We start from the raw sequence: 27,449 nt of genomic DNA, 5'->3' as shown, positions 1-27,449 counted from the left end.
ATTGAATGGCGGTGCAGGCTCGAAGGGCCTACTCCTGTACCTATTTTCTATGTTTCTCTGTTTCTATTCTATTATCAGTTTAAGAAGGAACTGCAGATGCTGGAGAATCGAAGGTAGACAAAACATAGAAACATAGAAATTAGGTGCAGGAGTAGGCCATTCGGCCCTTCGAGCCTGCACCGCCATTCAATATGATCATGGCTGATCATCCAACTCAGTATCCCGTACCTGCCTTCTCTCCATACCCTCCCTCTGATCGCCTTGGCCACAAGGGCCACATCTAACTCCCTCTTAAATATAGCCAATGAACTGGCCTCAAAGTGCTGGAGAAACTCAGCAGGTGCGGCAGCATCTATGGAGCGATGGAAATAGGCAACGTTTCGGGACAAAACCCTTACGGGTTTCGACCCGAAACGTTACCTTCAGGGTTTCTACCCGAAACTTTGCCTATTTCCTTCAGGGTTTCGACCCGAAACGTTGCCTATTTCCTTCAGGGTTTCGACCCGAAACGTTGCCTATTTCCTTCGCTCCATAGATGCTGCCGCACCCGCTGAGTTTCTCCAGCACTTTTGTCCACCTTATTGTCAGTTGAAAGTTGGCTACAATTACAGAGTGTTACTGAACAATGCACAAATCATCTAGCCTTCATTTCCGGTACAAAGCTAAAACTAGTTGTTCAGAAATGTTTATGGAACTATATATAGACCACACCTTTATAACATTTCCAGTGTTGCCAAACATTCACTTTACCCACTTGACTCAACAATTCCAATTCCGTGTGTAGGAAGGAACTGCAGATGCTGGTTTATGCCGAAGATAGACAAGAAAAATGCTGGAGTAACTCAGCGAGTCAGGCAGCATCTCTGGAGAGAAGGAATGGGTGATATTTTGGGTCAAGTCCCATCTTCAGACTGCGAGTCAGGAGGGAGGGAAAATAGAGGTATGAAATACCTTCTCTCCAGTGATGCTGCCTGACCCGCTGAGTTACCCCAGCATTTTGTGTCTATCTTCAAATCCAATTCCAATTCCACCCTGGCCATTCTCCCACTTCAGTATAAGTTTAAGTTAAGGGCCTGTCCCACCAGCATGCGCCTGCACGCGGCGAGCACGACCAAACCGGAAGTGGGGGCCGCGCGGAGGTCGAGTGAGTGACGTGAAGTTTGAGCGAAGTCCGCGGGAAGTTCGCGCATGACGTACGGCGTCGAGACGCTGCGTACGGCCTCAATGTGGCTACGGGGCCGGCATTTTTTTTGAACGCGGTCATTTTCGGAGCCCCGCGCGATGTCAGGACCAGCTCCGCACAACTCCATATGGCTCCGGCGATCGAAGTGGGACCGGCCCCACGAGGCCGTACGGCTCAAGCGACCACGTTAGGTCGCGCTTGCCGCACGGAGTCGCATACTCATGGGACAGGCCCTTAAGTTTATTGGCCAAGTATTCACATACAAGGAATTTGCCTTGGTGCTCCGCCCACAAGTAACAACATGACATACAGTGACAGTTACGAATGACTCGGAAAACACTAGACATTAATAATAATAAAACATTAATGATAAAACACCATTGATCAAGCATGTGAACCAACAAAATACCAGATCAAAGGGAGGCGACAGACTTTGGACCCGATGTAATGATGAGATTATCAAAAACGCCCCCAAGTTTTGTTCTATCCGGCTAGACTATCTCCCTGCTACTCCATCCGTCTAAAGAAGAGTCTCAACCCCAAACGTTATCCAGCATTTGCAGTACCTTCCTACCCAAATGTCATCTGCCCATATACTTCCACAGATGCTGCCAGGCCCGCTGAGTTTCTCCAGCATTTTTGTCTACCTTCGATTTTCGTCCCGAAACGTTGCCCATTTCCTTCGCTCCATAGATGCTGCTGCACCCACTGAGTTTCTCCAGCATTTTTGTCTACCTATTTTCTATGTGTCTATGTTTCTAATATTTATTGCCGTGACCAAACCTTCTTCTCCCCAGCTGCTGCTGACAAACCTGGACAACTCCAGCGAAAAGATACAGTCAAGGAAATGCGCAGAAAGACTGCAGTGTGCACCACACATAGTGGATCATCGTGGGGTGCCCGGACCTGCTGGTAAGGATTCCTACGAAGCCACTGAGATTCCTGAGAATGTTTAGTGTGAATAATCCATATCCAGCAACTCCTCCCTCCCTGTTTTGAGAGTGCTGAGGTGTGGGCAACATTGGTAGCATTGAACCGTAACAAGGGGCAGTGATACGTCACGCCTTGCTCCTTGCAGTCTGAAGAAGGGCGTGAACTCGAAATGTCACCTCTCCATGATCTCCAGAGACCCTGTCCCACTTACGTATCCTTGGCACGCAAATTACACGACCTCGTGGTTGCTTTGAGGCGCATGGGCACCGTATGGCCTCGCGGGGCCGGTCCCACTTAGAAGCGCGGAGAGGTATGTAGTTGTGCGCGACATCGCGCGGGGCTCTGAAATGTTTGTAGCGAACGAAATCTTCGCGCGCCAACGGCCTGTTGCGGAACTAACGGCCAAAGTGGGACAGGCCCAAGACCCTGGCACGACGCAACGTCTCACCTCCAACAGCAGCAGAAGCAGGCAAACGATCGCCGAACTCGGCCTGGGGCTCACGGCCGTTGCAGTCCGGATCCGCCCCCACTTCTACTCCCAGAGCGGGGCCAAGAAAATTGAAGATAGACACAAAATGCTGGAGTAACTCAGCGGGCCCGGCAGCGTCTCTGGAGAGAAGCAATGGGTTGCGTTTCGGGTCGAGACCCTTCTTTGCAGACTGAAGACGAGTCTTGACACAAAACGTCACCCATTGCTTCTCTCCAGAGATGCTGCCGGTCCCGCTGAGTTACTCCAGCTTTGTGTCCATCTTCAAATGACGTCACGCGCTCCAGACGGCTGTGCGTACGCATGTAATCGCGCCCGACCTTCGAAGGACCGTCGTTGCTCAAGTCGACCATGAGGTCGCGTAATTTGCGTGCCAAGGACACGTAAGTGGGACAGGCCCTTTACCTGCTGAATTGCTCTAAAGAGACTGGTATCTTTTCTGTCTCCCAGTAAAAGCATACCCAAATCACAAGTGGAGCTCACTGTAAATTGCCCTGAGAGTGCCACAATGGCGCAGTGGTAGGCTAGGTTTAGATAGGCACATGGATATGCAGGGAATGGAGGGATATGGATCACGTGCAGGCAGAGGAGATATGTTTAACTTGGCATCAAAGATCCTATAGCGGTCAGTTTTTCGGAGCCCCGCTTTGTGCTGTAACGTGGCAGGTGATGGTTCAACTGATGGTTTGTTCCAGCCAACATTATCTTGGACTATTTCGCAAGATAGACCACTCCTGCTAAATGCAATGGGCTGACGTGTAGTACGCAATGGAGCGGAACGTGGGCCTTTTTTTCATCCATTTCAGTAACCGGACCCCACCCGACCCGCAGTGTAATCAACGTTGCGGGGGAACAGTTTGTGTTAATAGATTAAAATTCTGAAAATGAGGAGAAGATTTTTACCAAAGAACTTTGATTTTTACGAGGATGTTTCCGTCTCCGCACTAGTTATCGTTGCTCCGCTACGGGATCTTTGGCGCGGAGACGGAAGCCGGTTACGGAAATGGGGCCGAAAATCGCCCACGAATCTGCCCGTGACTGTACTCCGTCTTTTTCGTCAAGTGGACTATCTTGCTCGCTGTAGGATCTTTTCTTGGCATCGTGTTCGGCACAGACATTGTGGGCCAAAGGATATGTACTTTTGACGTACTGTTCTACGTTCTATGATCTAGATTGATGCGTTACAGCCGACACCATTACGTGAACTGTTACATGCCTGCTGACACCTTTTGTTCCACACACAAAGTGCTGCCAAAGACAATATGACGTGGCCACAAATGTCATCGATAATCATATCCCTTGAGCAAATAAGCCTTTTGAAAAAACTTGCGATAAAATGCCAGGAAGATTTCATCATTGAAATACCACAATTATTAATACACAACGTTGCACAATAATCCTGTTGGTATTACATCAACAATATTTGTGCTGTAATGTGGCAGGTGATGGTTCAACTGATGGTTTGTTCCAGCCAACATTATCTTGGACTGTTTCGCAAGGGTGTAATACAGTGTCATTGTGAACCAATTATCCCAAACCACAAGCACAATGTACAAAGTGTTGATGCAAGAGTTACCTGCTCAGCGGAACTGCATGTGAACCACTAATTATTATTTTTTTGTTTCACGTATATTCTTTGCGAGACGAGTCGTTAATTATCGCCAATTATCTTCTCCTTAGGCCTTCTGTGGGATCGAGGTGCGTTCGGCTCCTATTCCAGTTTACACTCGGTTCAGTTTATTATTGTCTCAGTGAATAACTTTTTGTTGCGTGCTATCCAGTCAGTGAGAAGACTATTACATGAATACAAGCATTGTGGATACTGTATGGCTGTATGCAAAAACACATTTCAGACCTCTATCTGACAAGAAATCAAGTATCAAGTCAAGTCAAGTTTATTTGTCACATACACATACGAGTTGTGCAGTGAAATGAAAAGTGGCGATGCTCGCAGACTTTGTGCAAAAAGACAAACAAACAAACCAAGCAAACAAACTACAAACAGGATGGAACAGAATCACATGTTCTTTTACATATTAAATATTGTGGCGGAAGGAAAAGGGGAAAAAAAAAAGCAGTAGAGTGGTTCAGTAAAGTTAGTCCCTAGTGAGATAGGAGTTTACAGTCCGAATGGCCTCTGGGAAGAAACTCCTTCTCAACCTCTCCGTTCTCACAGCATGCCAACGGAGGCGTTTGCCTGACCGCAGCAGCTGGAACAGTCCGTTGCAGGTGTGGAAGGGGTCTCCCATGATTTTATTGGCTCTGGAGTTGCATCTCCTGATGTATAGTTCCTGCAGGGGGGGGCGAGTGAAGTTCCCATTGTGCGTTCGGCCGAACGCACTACTCTCTGCAGGGCCTTCTTGTCCTTTGGCAGAGCAATTCCCAATTCCCAATTCCCAATTCCCAATTCCCAATCGTATCGTATACAGGACAAAGGGAATAACATTTAGTGCAAAAAAAAGGTCCAGGAAAGTCCAAATAAAGATAGTCTGAGGGTCTCCACTGAAGTAGATGGCAGGTCAGGTCCACTCATGCATTGGTGATGGAATGGTTCAGTTGCCCGATTAACAGCAGATACCCCAATCTATTCCTCTCACGATCATGCACATCAGATTAGCAAGTTTGCAGATGGTACAAAAGTGGGTGGTTTTGCAGATAGTGAAGATGGTTATGAAAAACTGCAGCAGGATCTTGATCGATTGGCCCTCATCCTCCTGCGCTTCAAGGAATAAAGTCCGAGCCTGCTCAACCTGTTCCTATAGCTCAGGTCTTCAGGTCTTCGGGTCCAGGCAACATCCTCATACATCTTCTCCGCACCCTTTCCACCTTGACAATATCTTTCCTGTAACATCACCTTCCAACTTCTATATACAATATTTGTAGGAAGGAACTGCAGATGCTGGTTTAAATGGAAGATAGCCACAAAATGCTGGAGTAACTCAGCGTGACAGGCAGCATCTCTGGGGAGAAGGTTCTTCAGACTAATGTCAGGATGGGTGGAAAGTGTATAGATAAGGAAGTGTAAGGTGTGAAAACAGGACAAAGGGAATAGAGATCGAGGAACGAGTCGAAGAGATCATTGTTAGTTGGGAGAAGTTAACAACAAAGCAAACCGAGATAAAATGCAGTCGGAGACAATAAGACTGGTCGGAGAACTGGGAGGTTCTTCCATTTATTAACTCCCCGTCCCATTCCCAATCTGACCTTTCAGTCCTGGGCCTCCTCCATTGTCAGAGTGAGGCCCAGCGCAAATTGGAGGAAGAGCACCTCATATTTCGCTTGAGCAGTTCCCACCCCAGTGGTATGAACATTGACTTCTCTAACTTCAAGTAGCCCTTGCTTTCCCTCTCTCTCCATCCCCTCCCCCTTTCCAGTTCTCTACCTTAAAAATACCCACTGACTTGGCCTCCACAGTCTTCTGTGGCAAATAATTCCACACATTTACCAACCTCTGACTAAAGACATTTCTCCTCATCTCCGTCCTAAAAGAACGTCCTTTCATTCTGAGGCTATGACCTCTAGTTTAAGGATAAGGGGGGAAGTCTTTTAGGACCGAGATGAGAAAAAAAAAAATTCACACAGAGAGTGGTGAGTCTGTGGAATTCTCTGCCACAGAAAGTAGTTGAGGCCAATTCATTGGCTATTTTTAAGAGGGAGTTAGATGTGGCCCTTGTGGCTAAAGGGATCAGGAGGTGTGGAGAGAAGGCATGGATGGGATACTGAGTAGGATGATCAGCCATGATCATATTGAATGGCGGTGGAGGCTCGAAGGGCCGAATGGCCTACTCCTGCACCTATTTTCTATGTTTCTAGTCCTAGACTCTCTCACTAATGGAAACATCCTCTCAACATCCACTCTAGAGCCTTTCACTATCCTGTATGTTTCAAAGCGTTCCCCCTCATTCCTCCAAACTCCAAGTATTTCAGAACATGCAGAGGCCAAGCAGTGAGCTAGATAAATACGATTCCATTACCCTGGCAAATAAACTAACGTTCAGTTCCAGCTTTCCCCCCCCCCGTCTTAATTCGTTTTTTTGACAAGCAGATCAAAGAGTAGTTTTGGAATAATTAAATTGCAGTGTAAATAACAGGGTAATTAGACCCATTAATAAGATTTACAAGTTGGAGATTGGGAACGGAAATCAAGTACGGGCAAGATTGAGGGGAAAAAAACTGCTGCACTGATTTTGTTTTGAACTTCTGCCTGTGTTTTTGAAGCAATGTATGTTTAACACGATATTTCAAAATGCAGCCCTGAGGACATTTCAAGAGCATGCCCCAACTACAATGAGATCAAGTTTTGTTTCCTAGAATCAGAAGTGTTTGCAGCAGAAAAGGAGGCATTTGTTCAGCTCCAAGTCCGTGGGTTAGACATTGAAGATTATTGGCAGCAGTTGCATGGACAATCATTTTCTCTGCTTTAAAACCATGAGCTCTTCCACCAACAACATGTAAAATATATTTGGACAGGAACATGGACAGCATCAGGCACTGGTGAGGCCAGATTTGGAATATTGTGAGCAGTTTGGGGCCCCTTATCAGAGAAAGGATAGAAACAGGAGAGTGGTGAATCTCTGGAACTCTCTGCCACAGAGGGTAGTTGAGGCCAGTTCATTGGCTATATTTAAAGAGGGAGTTAGATGTTGGCCCTTGTGGCCAAGGGGATCAGAGGGTATGGAGAGAAGGCAGGTACGGGATACTGAGTTGGATGATCAGCCATGATCATATTGAATGGCGGTGCAGGCTCGAAGGGCTGAATGGCCTACTCCTGCACCTAATTTCTATGTTTCTATGTTTCTATGTAAACATAGAAACATAGAAAATAGGTGCCTTCGGGCCTTCGAGCCTGCACCGCCATTCAATATGATCATGGCTGATCATCCAACTCAGTATCCCATCCCTGCCTTCTCTCCATACCCCCTGATCCCTTTAGCCACAAGGGCCATATCTAACTCCCTCTTAAATATAGCCAATGAACTGGCCTCAAAGTGCTGGAGAAACTCAGCGGGTGCGGCAGCATCTATGGAGCGATGGAAATAGGCAACGTTTCGGGACGAAACCCTTACGGGTTTCGACCCGAAACGTTGCCTATTTCCTTCAGGGTTTCGACCCGAAACGTTGCCTATTCTGTGGCAGAGAATTCCACAGATTCACCACTCTCTGTGTAAAAAATGATTTTCTCATCTCGGTCCTAAAAGACTTCCCTCTTATCCTTAAACTGTGTGACCCCTTGTTCTGGACTTCCCCAACATCGGGAATAATCTTCCTGCATCTAGCCTGTCCAACCCCTTAAGAATTTGCTTGCATTGGAGAGGGTCTGGAGGAAGTTACTTGGATAAGAACGGTTTAGAGCGATGTGTCGGAAGCAACTGCAGATGCTGGTTTACACCATGCTGGAGTAACTCAGCGGGGCAGGCAGCATCGCTAGATAGAAGGAATAGGTGACGTTTCGGGACGAGACCCCACTTCAGACTTTTTCCATTTGATCCTGCTTCAGTTCAGTGAAGATATAGGCCAGGACCTGAGAGGCTATCATCTTGACTGGTGGTTTGGTGGAAGAGAGAGAGAAGAGGCTTCACGGGACGGGACATGCTGCCGGTTTGGAAGGATATGGGCCAGGCACAGGCTTGTGGGACCAGCCCGGTTGGGCAACTTGGATGGCAAGGGCGAGTTGGGCCATAGATTCCTGCTTTCATAAGTCTATGCAGCACAGGCTGGCAAGCACCAGACCTTGGGCATCACATTCTCACATCCAGAATAGGGACCAGGCAGACGTCAATGACAAGGAAGATGAATGACCATTAGGGGAGGTTGTGGTGTCTGCAGAAGATGATCAGCATAAGCAGAAAACCCAATCCATTCTTTGCTGTAGGGAGGAACTACAGATGCTGGTTCAAGGCACCAATAGCTAAATAACTGAGCGGGTCAGGCAGCATCTCTGGGGGAAAAGAATGTGTGACGTTTCGGGTCCAGACTCTTCTTCAGACTGAGTCAGGGGAAAGGGAAACGAGAGATATAGACAGCATGTAGAACTAATGAATGAAAGATATGCAGAAAGCAAAGATGATCAAAGAAAGATGGAGCCCACAATGGTCCATTGTTGGCTGTGGGGTAGGTGAAACTCAACAGGCCGACACCGAAACTAGTATGACGCCTAGGGTGAGGGAAGGACAGAGAGAGAGAGGATATGCAAGGGTGTATTTGAAGCTAACCCTAATTGCCTGTATGTGGTGAGGTAGCGAGTTCTCGACCCCCTACGGCACTCTGGAGGTAAATAATCCCTGCTCACCTTCCTTCCACCACTTAGTTTAAATTAGTGCCCCGGGATATTGATTTCTGAGCACATGGAAACAGGTATCACACTCTCTCTGTGTGGGAAGGAACTGCAGAAGCTGCTTTAAACCGAAGATAGCTACAAAAAAAGCTGGAGTAACTCAGCGGGTCAGACAGCATCTTCAGAAGTCTCGACCCGAAACGTCACCTATTCCTTTTCTCCAGAGACGCTGTCTGACCCGCTGAGTTAGCCCAGCTTTTTGTGTCTATTGCTCTCTCCAGCTAGACCTCTTAGAATTCACTTCAATGTCTTTGGAGTTGAGAGTTTCACAACGATATTTGAAGAAAAATACAGGACTGTGAATTAGAATGTGTTTATTGCGTTCGTGTAGGAAGCTGGAGACACTGTTGATTATTTACAGCTCACATGATATACTCACATGAAGAAGCGTTGTGCCTTCGACATGTCGTTGAAAAATGCTTTCATGACTCAAATCTCTTGGGCTGCCGTGGCTGAAATCCAAGGCAAACCTAAAGCAGTTAACAATATGTTGCCAACTTGCTGTTAGCCATCTCTTGTTGCCGATTCCATTGTGAGTGATTGTATGGAACGCTATGTCCTAAAAACAACACACTCATGCCGGAGAAAGGAATGTGTGTTGTTAAGGAGGAGATGACTTTAGCGGTTACACTAGATCAAACGAGAAGAATGCCAGGAACAATTTATTCCATGATCATTCTGACGCTCAGAGTTCTGAGGGAAGTTAATACTTCATCGCACGAAACCGGGAGCCAAGTGAAGGATCAATCCTGGTGCAGGGTAGCTCAATCTGAATTACTAACAATTCCTTAAGTGGCTGTCCCACTTGGCCGACCTAATTGGCGAGTTTAGAAGAGATTTGGAGAGTTTGAAAAAATGTCATGTTGAAGACCTCCTTCGACTATGTTGAAGACCAGCTACAACTAGCTACAACTAGCTACAACTAGCTACAACTAGCTACAACTAACTTGGGGAAAATTGGACACCGAATAGTGGAGAGTGAAGACGACCTCCTTCGATCTCCTTCGACCTCCCATCGACTATGTTGAAGACCACCGAGTCTGTGCCAACCAGCCATCGCCCATGCATTAGTTCTATCCTACACACATCTATGGGCCAATTTACAGAAGCCAATTATTCTACAAACATGCACGTCTTTAGAATGTGGGAAGAACATGGAGCACCTGGAAAAAAAACCCTCTCGGTCACAGGGAGAACGTACAAACTCTGTACAGACGGGATCGAACCCGAGTATCTGCCGCTGTTGCACTTTGAGTTTGGCTCAATTGCATTTATGAGTCGTATTATCTGATTTAATTTAATTTAATTCAGTCCAGGCCGCTGAAGAATGTTCACCCGACGCCGATGATCCAGCTTCGCGGCAGAGGGCCTGAGAACATCGAGTTGGCTGAGGAGGCCACATATAGACCCCGACCTCGGGTGGACTATGAGGGGGAGAACTGGATATTTTTAGTGCCTTCCCTCACAGTGAATTCTGCTGTGGGGGGACGTCTCATGTTGATTTCTATAGTGTACTGTTCTGTGTCTTTTTTCTTTTTCTCTTTTTTGTTTTGTATGGATTTATTGACATTTGATCTGTTCAATTAATTTAATCAATCTCTGTAAAGCACTTTGGTTCAAATACTGGTTTTGTTGAAAAGTGCTATATAAATACACATTATTATTATTATTATTATTTGACTGGAGAGCATGGAGAACAAAGCTTTTCACTTGTCAACAATATATCTAGACTGTAACGAAACAACCTGCAGTATTTTGTGTATGTCAAAGGAGAACGCTCTCGACCAAATATTGTTCATTTAACATTACACAAAAAAGCTGGAGAAACTCAGCGGGTGCAGCAGCATCTATGGAGCGAAGGAAATAGGCAACGTTTCGGGCCGAAACCCTTTGGGTTTCGACCCGAAACGTTACCTATTTCCTTTGGGTTTTGGCCCTGAAACGTTGCCTATTTCCTTCGCTCCATAGATGTTGCTGCACCCGCTGAGTTTCTCCAGCTTTTTTGTGTAACCTTCGATTCTCCAGCATCTGCAGTTCCCTCTTAAATATTGTTCATTTAACAGTCCTTTTGCTCATGGACAACAGTCTGCCATTTCTGGTCAGGGTTTAAAAATTCACCTCGTTGTTTACAAATTCACCCTGGCTCCCACTTTGTCCTGTCTCTGTAACTTACCCTGTGAGGTATTTGTGCCACAATTATGTTCTATTGCTCAATGCGGATGTAATCTCTTTATGTTTGGCCACAGTTCCTTCAGCAACCAAGGCCCAAAACTCTGGATTTTCTTCTCGAAATCTCTTTATCATCCTTGTAGCGACTCCCAAACTTCTTGACCAAACCTTCGGCCATCCACCCAATGGCTCCTTGTCAAATTGAATTTGACAACAGTCCCGTGAAGCACTCTGGAATATTGTGCCTACATCAAAAGGCACAAAGTAAATGAAGGTAGGAACTGCAGATGCTGGTTTACACTGAAGATAGACTCAAAATGCTGGAGTCAGCGGGACAGGCAGTATCTCTGTAGAGAAGGAATGGGAGACGTTTTTGGTCAAGACCCTTCTTCAGACTGAGTGTCAGGGGAGAAGGAAACGAGAGATATGGAAGGCTAAGGTGTGAAAACGAGACATCAATGGGGATGAACATCAATAACCTTTTTTTTCAGTTTCCTACCTTGCTGGAGATGCGATTATTTTCCGGATCGCATCACCGGTTGCTCTGCGGCCTACCATCGATGGAGATGGAGATCTCCTTGGACTGACTTTGGGCCCCACCGCGGGGCGTGGACTTAACATCGGAGCCGGTCCCTTGCCTGGGATCGCTCCAACCGCAGCCTGCGGACTTACCATCGAGAGCTCGCAGTCTCGGGAGAGGCTAGTCGGGAGCTCCAGCGGCGCAGAGGCTCGTCCAGCCGCGACACGGGGTCCGATTGCTGGCGCGGGGGAGCTGACATCCCCCTGATACAGGAGCTGATCGCCCCGATGCGGAGGGCTCGACCGCTGGCCTCGGGAGTCAACATCGTCCCATCAACGGAAGGCTTGAGGCTCCCGGCCATGGGAAGAGGAAAGAAGGGAAGAAATGTGAACTTTTTTTTCACTTTCCATCACAGTGAGGAATGTGGAGGAGTCACTGTGGTGGATGTTTATGTTAAAATGTGCTTCTGTTGCTTTTTATTTTTATTTGTATGACTGACTTGGCAAATGAAAGTCCTCGTATGTTGCAAAACATACTCGGCTAATAAAGTATTATTATTGCGATTGTGAGTGATGGTGATTTTTTATATGTATAAAAACGACACAATTAAAAACATCAATGGAAGTTGTTGCTGTCACTTAGCCAGGAATATCTTTGGAATTAACTCTGCCTGCAGAATTATGTTGCATTAAAAACAAAACGTTCAACTTTTGTTACATTTTTGCTGTTTACATAAAATATTAGATATGGGAGAGGCTGTTCGAGGGGGTTGTATGTTTGGCTGGGGAGGTTGGAAGTGGTAGATCACGAGATGAAGCCTCCAGGAATAAGTTCATTTAGTGTTGGCAATCTCGCTACTCAAAGCTGATTTAACAGCCCAAGCGCCAGAAGCCAGCTTGGAGCTGGCCAACTCCAGGAATTCAGATTCAAAGAGTAAAAAGAACAATTAGGAGCTGGTGAGGAGCTACTCTGCAGTTATACTGGCTGGTCGCCGTGCTGGAACTCTCACAGCCATGTTGTACAAAAAGGGTTCAGATATTGGTCAAATGCGAGGAAACGGGACTAGCTTCGATGGTCGGCAGAAAGGAAAGACATTCTTGCCATAGAGGGAGTACAGAGAAGGTTCACCAGACTGATTCCTGGGATGGCAGGACTTTCATATGAAGAAAGACTGGATAGACTCGGCTTGTACTCGCTAGAATTTAGAAGATTGCGGGGGGATCTTATAGAAACGTACAAAATTCTTAAGGGGTTGGACAGGCTGGATGCAGGAAGATTGTTGGGGAAGTCCAGAACTAGGGGTCACACAGTTTAAGGATAAGAGGGAAGTCTTTTAGGATCGAGATGATAAAATCATTTTTTACACAGAGAGTGGTGAATCTGTGGAATTCTCTGCCACAGAAGGTAGTTGAGGTCACAGTTCATTGGCTATATTTAAGAGGGAGTTAGATGTGGCCCTTGAGGCTAAAGGGATCAGGGGGTATGGAGAGAAGGCAGGGATGGGATACTGAGTTGGATGATCAGCCATGATCATCTTGAATGGCGGTGCAGGCTCGAAGGGCCGAATGGTCTCTACTCCTGCACCTATTTTCTATGTTTCTAAACCGGATCACCCGGAGAAAATAAAACCCGGTCACGGGGAGAACATGCAAACTCCGTACAGACAGCAGGGTCGAACCCGGGTAGAGGCAGCGACTCCACCGCTGCGCCATCATGCCTGTATGGTCATGAGTAGTCGCCCAAAGAGTCGCACCCTTTTCTGGTCACCGCTGGATTTTCAACATTTTGAACATTTTTGGCCACTATGACGGGTGCCGACGGTCCTCGTAAATATCGCATAAGTGGGACAGGCCCTTAAGAGAGTGTCGGTGTATGAGTTGATCATTGGTTGGCGGGCCAAAGGATCCGAAGAAGGGTTTCGGCCCGAAACGTTGCCTATTTCCTTCGCTCCATAGATGCTGCCGCACCCGCTGAGTGCACTCTTGTCTACCTTCCATCTTCCAGCATCTGCAGTTCATTCTTGGGCATGTTTCCACCGCTGTATTTCTAAAGTTTCAAAAATTGGAGCCTGGTAGTTGGAATGGAGGGATATGGATCACATGTAAGGAGAGGAGATCTGAGAGATGATCTTGTTTGGCACAGACACGGTGGACGGAAGGGCCTGTTCCTACCAAGAACTGTTTTCTGTTCTAAGTAATCCTGGGGCATTGACAGATTTTTGTTGCTCGAAGTATTGATGGACACAGATCAAAGGTAGGCACTGCGTTTGAGCCACAGATCAGCTTTGATGTAACGAATTGGATAAAAAGAACATCTCCCATTCTTTATGCCCAATGCCAGGTTCTGATGATAGAGTAGCAAATGCTGGTGATCTGGATATGCTCAGATGGTGATTGGAATACTTGGCTTTCTCTACAAAGGATTGGAAAGGGAGAGTTTTGCTTGGCAACACAGGCATTGACGTTTAACCTTGCAGAAGCATGGATGAGTTACAGTATCTTCAAACAGCTAGAGAACGTTGATCTTCCCTCTCCTTCACTAAACACCTCGAAGCCTGTGTCCTTCAATTCAATTCAATTCAATTCAACTTTAATGTCATTGCACAAATACGAGTATGGGTACAACGAAATGCAGTTTAGCGTCAGTCCGTAGTATAGTGCAATATAGAATTTAAAATAAAAATACAGAATAATCAAACAATAATCGAACAATGTGGGCGGAGAGACTGGAGAAATCTATCGGCGGGACTCCGAGTTCAGCAATGTGATTGTATTATTGTAGAAGCTGTTCCTACTGGTACGTGACCTGAGGCTCCTGTACCGCCTCCCTGATGGGAGGAGGGCAAACAGTCCATGGTTAGGGTGGGAGGGGTCTTTGATGATCTTCCCGGCCCGTCTCAGACACCGTTTTCGGTGGAGGGCATCCATGGCAGGGAGCGGGGCACCGATGATGTACTGAGCGGTTTTCACCACCCGTTGTAGTGCCTTCCTGTCCGCTACGGTGCAACTGCTGTACCATACCGTGAAGCAGGTGGTCAGGATACTCTCTATGGTACAGCGGTAAAAGTTGGTCAGGATCTGGGGGGACAGGTGGGCTTTCTTGAGGAAGTAAAGGCGCTGCTGCGCCTTTTTGATCAGGTGTTGAGGGACCAGGACAGATCCTCCGAGATGTGTACCCCGAGGAATTTGTAGTTGGAGACGCGCTCCACCTCAGTCCCGTTTATATGGATGGGGGTATGTCTGCCCCCTCTGATCTTCCTGAAGTCGACAATAATTTCCAACTCCAGTCCATCTGTCTTTGGTTTAGTTTAGAGATACAGCATGGAAACAGGCCCTCCACTACACACACCGATCAACCGCTCACAGTAGTTCTCCATGAGGTGGGAGATTGCAACCTTCAGGAGGACCACCCTGCTTCAACGAATGCAACCAACCCGACGTGCACAAACAAGATCAACTCGAACAAGTTGACCAACAACTTTAGGCTGTGCACGCCGTACATACACAAGAGGAAGAAGGATAGTTCTGTGTTATCCCACTTTTGCAGCCACTCTCCACACAATTTTACAGGGGCAATTTTACAGAGGGGCCCAATTGACCTACGAAACCCGTGCGTCTTTGGGATGTGGGAGGAAACCGGAGCACCCGGAGGAAACCCACGCGGTCACAGAGAGAGTGGGCGCACTCCACACAGACAGCATCTGAGGTTGGGATTGAACCCAGGTCTCTGGGGGCGGGGGGGGGGGGGGGGGGGGCGTTGGCTCCACCAGCGGTTACCTGTACATTCATGGTTAAGGCACCTCATTTTTTACTGTTTAAGAAGGAACGGCAGATGCTGGAAAATCGAAGGTAGACAAAAGTGCCGGAGAAACTCAGCGGGTGCAGCAACATCTATGGAGCGAAGGAAATAGGCAACGTTTATGAAGCGAAGGAATAGGTTTCGGGTCGAGACCAGGAAGCATCTATGGAGCGAAGGAATAGGTGACGTTTCGGGTTGAGACCCTTCCGGGTCTCGACCCGAAACGTCGCCTATTTCCTTCGCTCCATAGATGCTGCCACACCCGCTGAGTTTCTCCAGCATTTTTGTCCATCTTCCTTTTCTACTGTGTGTTTATACATTGGTTTCACATTGGGAGGGCTGAGAGGAAGAGGGGAACATCGACAATAGGCGCAGGAGTAGGCCATTCGGCCCTTCGAGCCAGCACCGCCTTTCAACATGATCACGGCTGATCATCCAAAATAAGTACCCCGTTCCTGCTGTCTCCCCATATCCCTTGATTCCGTTAGCCCTAAGAGCTGTATCTAACTCTCTCTTGAAAACATCCAGTGAATTGGCCTCCACTGCCTTCTGTGGCAGAGAATTCCACAGATTCACAACTCTCTGGGTGAAAAAGTTTTTCCTCATCTCAGTCCTAAATGGCCGACCCCTTATTCTAGGGGGGGGTGGGGGAGGGAGAGGGAGAGAGGGAGAGAGGGAGAGAGAGAGGAGAGGGAGAGAGAGGGAGAGAGGGAGAGAGAGGAAGAGAGGGAGAGAGGGAGAGAGGGAGAGAGAGAGGGAGAGGGAGAGAGAGAGAGAGAGGGAGAGAGAGGGAGAGAGAGAGAGAGAGAGAGAGAGAGAGGGAGAGGGGGAGGGGGGGAGAGGGAGAGAGAGAGAGAGAGAGAGAGAGAGAGAGAGAGAGAGAGAGAGAGAGAGAGAGAGAGAGAGGGAGAGAGGGAGAGAGGGAGAGAGAGAGAGAGAGAGAGAGAGGGAGAGAGAGGGAGAGGGGGAGAGGGAGAGAGGGAGAGACCCAGTTACTCCAGCATTTTGTGTCTTTCTCCTATTTTCCTCTTCTTCTTCTCCTTGTGTGTGACGTACGCAGCCTAAAGTTGTCGGACAACTTGTTCTATTTGATCTTATTTGATTGTGCACGCCGGGTTGATTGCATTGGTTGAAACAGGGCGGGCCACGTAAAGGTTGCAATCTCCCCCCTCCCCTATTTTCCTCTGGTCTTGTATAATAGGTTCTAGATGTGAACACGATGATAGGCTGAGCTCAACAACCATTCCTTGCCTTTCCCCCCTTGTCTCTCACTCCAGGTTCACCAGGACGCCCAGGAGATCGAGGAATGGTGGGGCCGGGTGGTGCACCGGGAGCCCCTGGACCACGGGGTCCCAGAGGCCACATGGGTCTAATGGGCCCCGCCGCTGATCTGCTCTCCGTGAAGCGAGGGAGGCGAGGTCCAGTGGTGAGTATGGTACGGCAACTGCTCTGTCTCCGACCGGAAGGCATTGCAGAGGGTGGTGAAAATTGCCCAACGCATCACCGGTTCCTGGCTCCCCTCCATTGAGTCTGTCCAAAGCAAGCGCTGTCTGCGGAGGGCGCTCAGCATCGCCAAGGACTGCTCTCACCCCAACCATGGACTGTTTACCCTCCTACCATCCGGGAGGCGCTACAGGTCTCTCCGTTGCCGAACCAGCAGGTCGAGGAACAGCTTCTTTCCGGCGGCTGTCACTCTACTCAACAACGTACCTCGGTGACTGCCAATCACCACCTCCCCGGACACTTATTATTTTTTATTCAAATCGTTTGCTATGTCGCTCTTCAAGGGAGATGCTAAATGCATTTCGTTGTCTCTGTACCGTACACTGACAATGACAATTAAAATTGAATCTGAATCTGAATCTGAGTGTTGCAGTGCCTCGCGACAAAGGGTGCGAATCTCGGCCGTGGGTTGAAAACTAACACTTGGGCTTCCACAATGAACCTAATTCACCAAGTTCATTTGGGACTGACATATGATGAAAGAATGGGTCGACTGGGCTAGTACTCACTGGAATTAATCCTGTACATTGGCAAGACCAAGCGGTTTTTTTAAACTCATGGTGTTGCCAGCTTAGTTTTGGAACAGCTCCATCCAAGACAGCAAGAGATTGTAGCAAATTATGGACGCAGCCCAGACCATCGCACAAACCAACCTCCCTTCTATTGAATCCATCATCTACACCTCACGCTGCCTCGACAAGGCCAGCAGCATCATCAAGGACCAGTCGCACCCCGGCCACTCCCTCTTCTCCCCTCTCCCATCGGAGTGTGAAAAGGCACACCTCCAGATTCTGGGACAGTTTCTTCCCAGAGCTGTTATCAGGCAACTGAACCATCCTGCCACAACCAGAGAGCAGTGCTGAACTACTATCTACCTCATTGGTGACCCTCGGACTATCTTCGATCGGATTTTGCTGGCTTTACCTTGCACTCAACGTTATTCCCTTATCATGTATCTGTACACTGTAAATGGATCGATTGTAATCATGTGTTGTCTTTCCGCTGGCTGGTTAGCCCGCAACAAAAGCTTTTCGCTGTACCTCGGTACACGTGACAATAAACTAACCTGAACTGAACTGAAATAAGCTGCTCTGATCCCTGGGGAGATTTGCACAGGCTTCCCTTACCCATTAATGGAGTAACTTGCCATTGTAAGTTGTGCACTCAGATGTAAATATATGATACACTTTAAACATATCTATTTCATTTCTAGGGTGCAACTGGGACTCCGGGGAAGAATGGAATGAAGGTACAGTAATATTTAACTCCTGAGCAGGAGTTCTTTTTTGTTAAGAATCCTCTTTAGAGCCTGTTTCAAGATTTCGACTCGAGACTTTAGAGACTGCAGCATGGAAACGGGACCTTCGACCCACTCAGTCCACACCGACCAGCGATCACCCCTGTCCACTAGCACTAATCCCTACCCACTAGGGATCATTTACAGGGTTTCGGCCCGAAACGTTGCCTATTTCCTTCGCCCCATAGATGCTGCTGCACCCGCTGAGTTTCTCCAGCTTTTTTGTGTACCTTCGATTCTCCAACATCTGCACAGTTCCTTCTTAAACAGGGGTAATTTACAATTTTGCTGAAACCAATTTGCCGACAAACCTTTGGTGATACACATCAAGATAGTCATCGAATTGCTGCCAAGTTGAATGTAAGCGGCTATTTTACATACTAGACAAAAATGCTGGAGAAACTCAGCGGGTGCAGCAGCATCTATGGAGCGAAGGAAATAGGCAACGTTTCGTCCCGAAACCCTTCGGGTTTCGACCCGAAACGTTACCTATTTCCTTTGGGTTTCGGCCCCGAAACGTCGCCTATTTCCTTCGCTCCATAGATGCTGCTGCACCCTGCTGAGTTCCTCCAGCATTTTTGTCTACCTTCGATTTTCCAGCATCTGCAGTTGCTTCTTAAATATTTTACGTACTAAATGACGCTGATTCGTGATGGCTTGGAACAGCAAAGTGGCTCGCTTGGGTATTGGAGAGGGCAGTGGAACAAGGAACTAGATGCTGGAATCTTGAACAAAAGCCAAAGTGCTGGAGTAACTGAGCAGGTCAGGCAGCATCTCTGGAGGATATGGATAGGCAATGTTTCAAAAGAACGGTCCCAAGAAAGGTTTCAGAAGAATGCTGTGGAGGACAAGTCAAAGGGATATATTTAAGGCAGAGATAGATGTTATTCTTTATTATTGCCAGCGTCAGGGTTTATGGGGAGAAGGCAGGAGAATGGGGATGGGAGGGAGAGATAGATCAGCCATGATTGAATGGGGGAGTAGACTGGATGGGCCGAATGGCCTAAATCTGCTCCTATCACTTATTAACGTACATGCCATACACCTTCTTCGCTACACTGTCCACTTGATGCCCCTGTCCCACTTAGGAAACCTGAACGGAAACCTCTGGAGACTTTGCGCCCCACCCAAGGTTTCCGTGCGGTTCCCGGAGGTTGCAGGTGGTTGCCGGAGGTTGCAGGTGGTGGAAGCAGGCAGGGAGACTGACAAAAACCTCCGGGAACCGCACGGAAACCTTGGGGAAGACTAACTCTGCTCAAGTCACTTATGAGCTGAAGACCTTATGTTTTTTCATAATTTAGTTAGAAAATGCAAATGCTGCTGCAGAAGGAGTATCTACTATTCAGAATGAGTGATAAGGCACTTCTGTTTTCAAAGGCCATGAAACAAAACTGGGAGAGATGACTTTGTTTGCATGTGGTTTAAGTGACAACTATTAACTTGTAAACCTTGCTGTTGCTTTCTAGGGAGACCGGGGACTGCCTGGCCCAAGGGGACTACCGGTAAGAAAACCGAGCGTGCCTTAATGTAAGGTGGACAAACATGCTGGAGGTTGCAGGTACAGCGGGTGCAGCAGCATCTATGAAGCGAAGGAAATAGGCGACGTTTCGGGTCGAGACCCTTCTTCAGACTGATGTGGGGGTGATGTGGGGGGCGGGAAGAAGAAAGGAAGAGGCGGAGACAGTGGGGTGTAGGGGTGCTGGGAAGAGGAGGGGAAAGAGGGATTACCTGAAATTGGAGAATTCAATGTTCACACCGCTGGGGTGTAAAATGAACGTAATGTGCGTTTCAGTCAGAATCATTTTTCTGTGGGTGGTTATATGATAGGCTAGAGGGCATGGCCTTAAAATGAGTGGCAGCGTTTTAAGAGAACTCTTACCTAACCATCTTACGTTTGGTGTTTTCAATTGACACATTCCTCACTGCCTGTATATGTGTGAAGATGTGTTTCCTCACATTGGGACAGAAGGAAGGGGAAATATTGGGGTCTGGCTGGGAATTAGAGAGCTGAGAGGAACACTCAGTGATACAAGTGCATAGGGTCGGAACAAGTGCAGATGCTGGTTTGAAACCGAAGATGGATACATAAAGGGCATGTCCCACTTTCATGACCTAATTCACCACCTCTGCCGAGTTTGCCCTTGACTCATACTCGCAGCATGGTCGTCACAAGGTCGTAGCTAAGTCGTAGCAGGATGTGACACTAGTCGTAGGCACTCGTGGCATCTAGTAGCTCGGGGCATTTTTCTAACCTGATGAAAAATGCCCACGAGTAAAAAAGGTCGTGAATTGGGTCCTGAAAGTGGGACAGGCCATTAACTCAGCGGGACAGGCAGCTTCTCTTCAGAGAAGAAACAGATGATATTTCAGGTCGAGACCCTTCTTCAGGCTGGAGGCTGAAGTCTGAAGAAGGGTCTCGTCCCGAAACATCGCCTGTTCCTTTTTCTCCAGAGATGCTGTCTGTCCGGCGAAACAAACGGAAGTTGGAACGTTGCAGGGAGCGAAAGTTACAGGTAAGATATGGTGGGTGGTTTCTGTGTTGAATGGAAATGCTCCATAGATTTCCAAAGAGGCTTGACAGACTAAAAAGAGCATAAATAGGCATAACCAGCCATGTCACAATAAATATCAAGACTTGGCTCCTCTAATCCTCGAGCACACACATGCCTTCTCCCACACCACGAGCTACCAAGCATGGCAACACTCTGAGACTGATCCAAGTGCTGGCCTTTATAAATCAGAGCATTGAGTATAGAAGTTGGGATGTAATGTTAAAATTGTACAAGGCATTGGTGAGGCCAATTCTGGAGTATGGTGTACAATTTTGGTTGCCTAATTATAGGAAGGATGTCAACAAAATAGAAAGAGTACAGAGGAGATTTATTAGAATGTTGCCTGGGTCTCAGCAACTAAGTTACAGAGAAAGGTTGAACAAGTTAGGTCTTTGTTCTCTGGAGCGCAGAAGGCTAAGGGGGGACTTGATAGAGGTCTTTAAAATGATGAGAGGGATAGACAGAGTTGACGTGGATAAGCTTTTCCCACTGAGAGTAGGGAAGATTCAAACAAGAGGACATTACTTGAGAATTAAGGGACAGAAGTTTAGGGGTAATATGAGGGGGAACTTCTTTGCTCAGAGAGTGGTAACTGTGTGGAATGAGCTTCCAGTGGAAGTGGTGGAGGCAGGTTCGATTTTATCATTTAAAAATAAACTGGATAGTTATATGGACGGGAAAGGAATGGAGGGTTATGGTCTGAGTGCAGGTGGATGGGACTAGGTGAGAGTAAGTGTTCGGCACGGACTAGAAGGGCCAAGATGGCCTGTTTCTGTGCTGTAATTGTTATATGGTTATAAATCATTTGCAACCTTGGTGTGGGATTTCACAGTCAGATCAGTTGCAGGGCATATCTCCACACCATCCCCACCTCTGCCTCTATCTATCTCTGCCTCAACTCATCAGCTACAGAAACCCTCATCCACGTCTCGTTAACTCACTATAAACATCGATTCATGGATTGTTCTCTATGCAAACTAAAACTCAAAGGGTCTCGACCCCGAAACGTCACCCATTCCTTCCCTCCAGAGATGCTGCCTGTCCCGCTGAGTTACTCCAGCAGGGTTTGTGTCCATCTTCGGTGTAAACCAGCATCTGCAGTTCCTTCCCACACAGAAACTCCACTGCCCCCCATGCACGGAACTGCATGACTCTGCACTGTAGGTGGGACACCTTCCTGCACCCTCGGCAACACTTGCACAAAGGCAACAGCTGCTGCACCTGGAAATACTTTGTGCTCTCTCCAGTTTAATGGGACTTTGATGTTACACATCATAGATTGCTGACGTGCACAGGTGCCTTTAACTTCAGCACAGGAAGTCTAAGAAAGCATTAAAGATGAAACAACAACAGGAATGGAATTTGCAGCAGGTAGGGGAAAGAAAAGGTCAGGTTTTTTTCTGTGCCTGAACATTGTGCAAATGTGAGTGTAGGAAGGAACTGCAGATGCGGGTTTAAACCGAAGATAGGCACAAAAAGCTGGAGTAACTCAGCTGGGACAGACGGCATCCACTCACTATCCTATCCACGCTAGGGACAATTTTCAATTTTACCGAAGCCAATTCACCTGCACGTCCCTGGAGTGTGGGAGGAAGCCGAAGATCCCGGAGAAAACCCACGCAGGTCACGGGGAAAACGTGCAAACTCCGTTACAGACGCCACCCGTAGTCAGGATCGAACCCGGGTCTCTGGCGCTGTGAGGCAGCGACTCTACCGCTGTGCCACCATGACGCCCCGGGTATATGCAGACATTATTCAAAGGTTAAAATGATTTGACTAAAGACACGAAGGGAAACAGATCGGAGGTCGAATTTCGGTTGATTGGAGAGTCTCGGGCAGCCCCTAATTCATAGGAGCGAAGGAAATAGGCAACGTTTTGAGCCGAAACATTTCTTCAGACTGAAGAATGGTTTCGGCCCCGAAACGTTGCCTATTTCCTTCAGATTCAGATTCAGATTCAGATTCAATTTTAATTGTCATTGTCAGTGTACAGTACAGAGACAACAAAATGCATTTAGCATCTCCCTGGAAGAGCGACATAGCAAACGATTTGAATAAATAATAATAAGTGTCCGGGGGGGGGGTGGTGATTGGCAGTCACCGAGGTACGTTGTTGAGTAGAGTGACAGCCGCCGGAAAGAAGCTGTCCCTCGACCTGCTGGTTCGGCAACGGAGAGACCTGTAGCGCCTCCCGGATGGTAGGAGGGTAAACAGTCCATGGTTGGGGTGAGAGCAGTCCTTGGCGATGCTGAGTGCCCTCCGCCTTCCCTCCATAGATGCTGCTGCACCCGCTGTGTTTCTCCAGCACCTTTGTCTACCCTAATTCATAGGGTGGTGTTGTGATGATTGTTGGGAAGAAGCTATTCCTGAACCTGAATATTCTTGGGTCGATGCGTTATTGGATTTTGTATCTTTTCATTGTGCAGGGTCCACCTGGGTCGTTTGATTTCCTGCTGCTGATGATGGCGGACATCAGACACGATATCATCGAACTGCAGGAGCGGGTGTTTGGGGAACGGCGGGGAATCACTCTCGACACGCTGCCCTGGGACTCACAAGACATGGGGTCTGGCCACGAGGAGACCATTCCCACAGAGTCTTCCAGTCCCAACAGGTGACCACATCTCCTCTGCTCCACCCTGCGCGGAGCCATGGCCTCATTGTATTCTTCTGAGAGTTAGTCAGATCAATCAATATCCATGGATCGATCGTGCCACAAACTACTTGTCGGAACAGAGTGAATGTACCACGCTTTGCTGCCACATGTTTCAAAGAGGGAATGTAACCTGCATTGATCCCACTGACAGACCAGTTTTTATCACTCTATCCTCTATTGCATACCTCAACCATTAACAACATCATGCTTCTTTACAAAGATTCACTGTGTATCTTCATAAGTTTGTGAGTCATGGGAGCAGAATTAGACCATTCGGGCCATCGTGGTTGATCAATTTCCCCCCATTTTCCAGCCTTCCCCCCATAAAGGGCCTGTCCCACCAGCATGCGATAGCGTGGTCCCTTGAGGCGTACAGCCGCGCGGTCCCACTGCGAACCGCGGAGGCGTATGGAGCTGTGTGGGGCTGGTCCCAACATCGCACGGGGCTCCGAAAACCCCACACTGTCCGAAGACTCCGCACGCTAACGGGCTGTCGGCCCACAGGCGCATTGAGGGCGTACGCAGCTTCTTGACGGCGTACGCATAGCGAGTGGCGTTGCACGATGACGTCACAGCCCGGCGCCGTGCGACGACCAAATTCAGTCGGCTCACCTCCTGCCCAGCTGATTGGTGTGTATGACGTAAATTACGTCCCGCGCGAATTTGCGAATTTGCGCGTACTTACCGCGAACTTAGCGTGAACTCCGCTTCCGTTTAGTCGCGCCAAACGTGCAGTCGCATGCTGGTGGAACAGGCCCTTAACCTTGAATCCAGTTCCTCACCGACCCTGTATCTCACCCGTTGACGTCTCATCCGACAGTCTGGATCTGATCCTGACCCAAAGCCTCCTCACCACACTCGCTTTCACACCACGTCTGTGGCCACTTCGACCAACAAATCCTGTACGAATGAAGCACTTGGAATGTCTTATTTTGCTGAAAGTTTGTTGTAAATAGCTGCTAGCTCCTGATGGTTGGTTAATATCAGTCTTAGCGCAATGGTTAGCACTCACTGAGTTAAGAGACTTAACTCACGGCTATCAATCCCACTGCTAACATGTCAATGTAGATTGCTACAGGCTGATATATTAACGCAGAATATGCCCTCAATTACATGTGTTACTGAGGAACTGCATTTCACACTATGCTTTACGGAGGTTTTTTACTGTGGACTTGGAACACGCAGGCAGGTTCCCAAAACTTGTGTATAAATATTTCTTTGTAAAGTGTATGTAGAATTGTCACAGCCCCAGAGGAAGTCTTTCACCTAAAGTAGACTCAAAGTTCTGGAGCAACTCAATGGGTCAGGCAGCATGTTGTTCAAGAAGGAACTGCAGATGCTGGAAGATCAAAGGTACACAAAATTGCTGGAGAAACTCAGCGGGTGCAGCAGCATCTATGGAGCGAAGGAAATAGGCGACGTTTCGGGCCGAAACCCTTCTTCAGACTGATGGGGGGTGGTGGGGGGGGGAGAAGGAAGGAAAAGGGGAGGAGGAGGAGCCCGAGGGCGGGCGGATGGGTTACAGAGTTACTCCTGCACTTTGTGTCTGATTGTGTAAACCAGCATCTGCAGTTGCTTGTGGTTGTCCAAAGGGGCTGTCCCACTTAGGAGATTTTTTCGGCAACTGGACTCCCCCTACGACAATGTCTACAACAATCTACCTCCCAGGCGACGGCAAGCTACAGCAAGCTACCGACAACCGGCGACTGATTAGGACGTCCACCTTCGATAACCTACGCTAAGGACAATTCAGTCGCCGGTACCTGTCGGCGGTTGACGTAGGTTGATGTAGGCAGTCGCTAATGGAATTCATCATTCAGATGTCAGCACTGGCAACAACCCACGTCATCCTGGTGACAGCACCTACGTCAGGCTATGGTCGTTGGCGTCAAGCCCACAGGCAGTGACTGTCGCCAAAAAGCTTTGAACATTTCAAAATCCAGCGGCAAGTTTTTTCTGCAGTTGTATAGGGCTCTGGTGAGACCACGTCTGGAGTATTGCGTCCAGTTTTTGGTCTCCTAATTTGAGGAAGGACATCCTTGTGATTGAGGCAGTGCAGCGTAGGTTCACGAGATTGATCCCTGGGCTGGCGGGACTGTCATATGAGGAAAGAGTGAAAAGACTAGGCTTGTATTCGCTGGAGTTTAGAAGGATGAGGGGAAATTTTATAGAAACATACAAAATTATAAAAGGGCTGGACAAGCTAGATGCAGGAAAAATGTTCCCAATGTTGGGCGTGTCCAGAACCAGGGGCCACACAGTTAGAATAAAGGGGAGGTCATTTAAGACTGAGGTGAGAAAAAACTTTTTCACCCAGAGAGTTGTGAATTTATGGAATTCCCTGCCACAGAGGGCAGTGGAGGCCAAGTCACTGGATGGATTTAAGAGAGAGTTTTAAGATAGAGCTCTAGGGGCTAGTGGAATCAATGGATATGAGGAGAAGGCAGGCACGAGTTATTGATAGGGGACGATCAGCCATGATCACAAAGAATGGCGGTGTTGGCTCGAAGGGCCGAATGGCCTCCTCCTGCACCTATTTTCTATGTTTCTATGTTTTTATGACCAGAAAAAAGGTACGACTCTTTGGGCGACTGAGGGGGCCATACAGGCGACACCCTGGAGACCATGTGGCGATTGCCTAAAAAATTGCCTAAGTGGGACAGGGTCATAAGTGGTGCATGAACTTCAGTCTTCTTCTTTGGAGTTTTTGTTTCATGTCTGTTTCAACATTGGCAATTGCTACTCCACTTCAAATGTGATTAGTTGTATATTCATGTTGTGACATTTTAAGGAGTGTTGTAAATGCGGAGGATTTATATGGAAAAGATCTGCACAGTTTACATCACGGCACCTGATACAGTGTTCAAATGCTGATTGATTTGTAGCATTCAAATGACTGCACAACCCTCTGTTATTTTTTAACAAAAAGGGCTAGCCCATTTAATAAAGTTGACAAAAAAAAAGTAACTGTGTGTGTGTTCATTAAACTCTCAGCTCCACAGTGTGGAAAGAGGCCCTTCGACCCACCGAGCCCATGTTGACCATCAATCGCACGGACACTAGTTCTGTCCGTCAGACTGGGGACAATTTACAGCAGCCAATTTACCTACAAACCTGCATGTTGTTGGGAAGCGGGAGGAAACCGGAGCGCCCGGAGGAACCCACGCGGGCACAGGGAGTACGCACAAACTCCCCCTCAGTCAGGATCGAACCCGGGTCTCTGGCGCTGTGATGCAGCAGTGCTCACAACATAAGCATGTCACACAATGGGTGGTGGGTGTATGGAACAAGTGGCCAGAGGAGGTAGCTGAGGCAGGGGGACTCTCGCAGCGTTTAAGAAACAGGTACATGGATAGAAACATAGAAACGTAGAAAATAGGTGCAGGAGGAGGCCATTCGGCCCTTCGAGCCTTCACCGCCATTCGATATGATCATGGCTGATCATCCAACTCAGTATCCCATCCCTGCCTGCCTGCCCTGATCCCTTTAGCCACAAGGGCCACATCTAACTCCCTCTTAAATATAGCCAATGAACTGTGTGGCCTCAACTACCTTCTGTGGCAGAGAATTCCACAGATTCACCACTCTCTGTGTGAAAACATGTTTTCCTCATCTCGGTCCTAAAAGACTTCCCCCTTATCCTTAAACTGTGTGACCCCTAGTTCTGGACTTCCCCAACGTCGGGAATAATCTTCCTGCATCTAGCCTGTCCAACCCGTTAAGAATTTTGGATAGGACAGGTTTGGAGGGATGTAGGTCAAACGGGGGCAGGTGGGACTAGCGTAACTGGGATATGTTAGCCAGTGTGGGCAAGTTGGGCCAAAGGGCCTGTTCCCCTCTATAAACTACTGTATCTGCAAGAACCACATCTCACTAATGCACAGGGCTTTCTTAGACAGCAGAGGAACACACACACACACACGCACCCTAGACTCTAATTATAGATAACATCCAGTCTTAATTCCTGCTGTCACGAATTCTGATGTCAACACTTAACTTTGTAAATTGCTATGTCAA

At 47.9% G+C, this 27,449-nt stretch overlaps 1 protein-coding gene across 1 annotated transcript in view; it reads left to right on the top strand.

Annotated features, from left to right (window-relative positions):
- LOC129713596 (collagen and calcium-binding EGF domain-containing protein 1-like) overlaps window positions 1-24,083 on the top strand; it is a 98,189-nt gene extending 74,106 nt beyond the window's left edge. Inside the window, exons 6-10 of the mRNA XM_055662784.1 lie at window positions 1,726-2,095; window positions 16,702-16,850; window positions 18,141-18,176; window positions 19,691-19,726; window positions 23,203-24,083. Coding sequence (XP_055518759.1) covers window positions 1,726-2,095; window positions 16,702-16,850; window positions 18,141-18,176; window positions 19,691-19,726; window positions 23,203-23,394 — 783 coding nt within the window. The 3' untranslated portion in view covers window positions 23,395-24,083. The remainder of the gene's footprint in view (window positions 1-1,725; window positions 2,096-16,701; window positions 16,851-18,140; window positions 18,177-19,690; window positions 19,727-23,202) is intronic.
- Window positions 24,084-27,449: the final 3,366 nt, after the last annotated feature.

This window comes from Leucoraja erinacea, chromosome 36, assembly GCF_028641065.1.
Source record: "Leucoraja erinacea ecotype New England chromosome 36, Leri_hhj_1, whole genome shotgun sequence".
Classification (NCBI taxonomy): Eukaryota; Metazoa; Chordata; class Chondrichthyes; order Rajiformes; family Rajidae; genus Leucoraja; species Leucoraja erinaceus.
The sequence above is the reverse complement of the archived record's forward strand: the minus strand, read 5'-3'. Positions and strand labels throughout refer to the sequence as shown.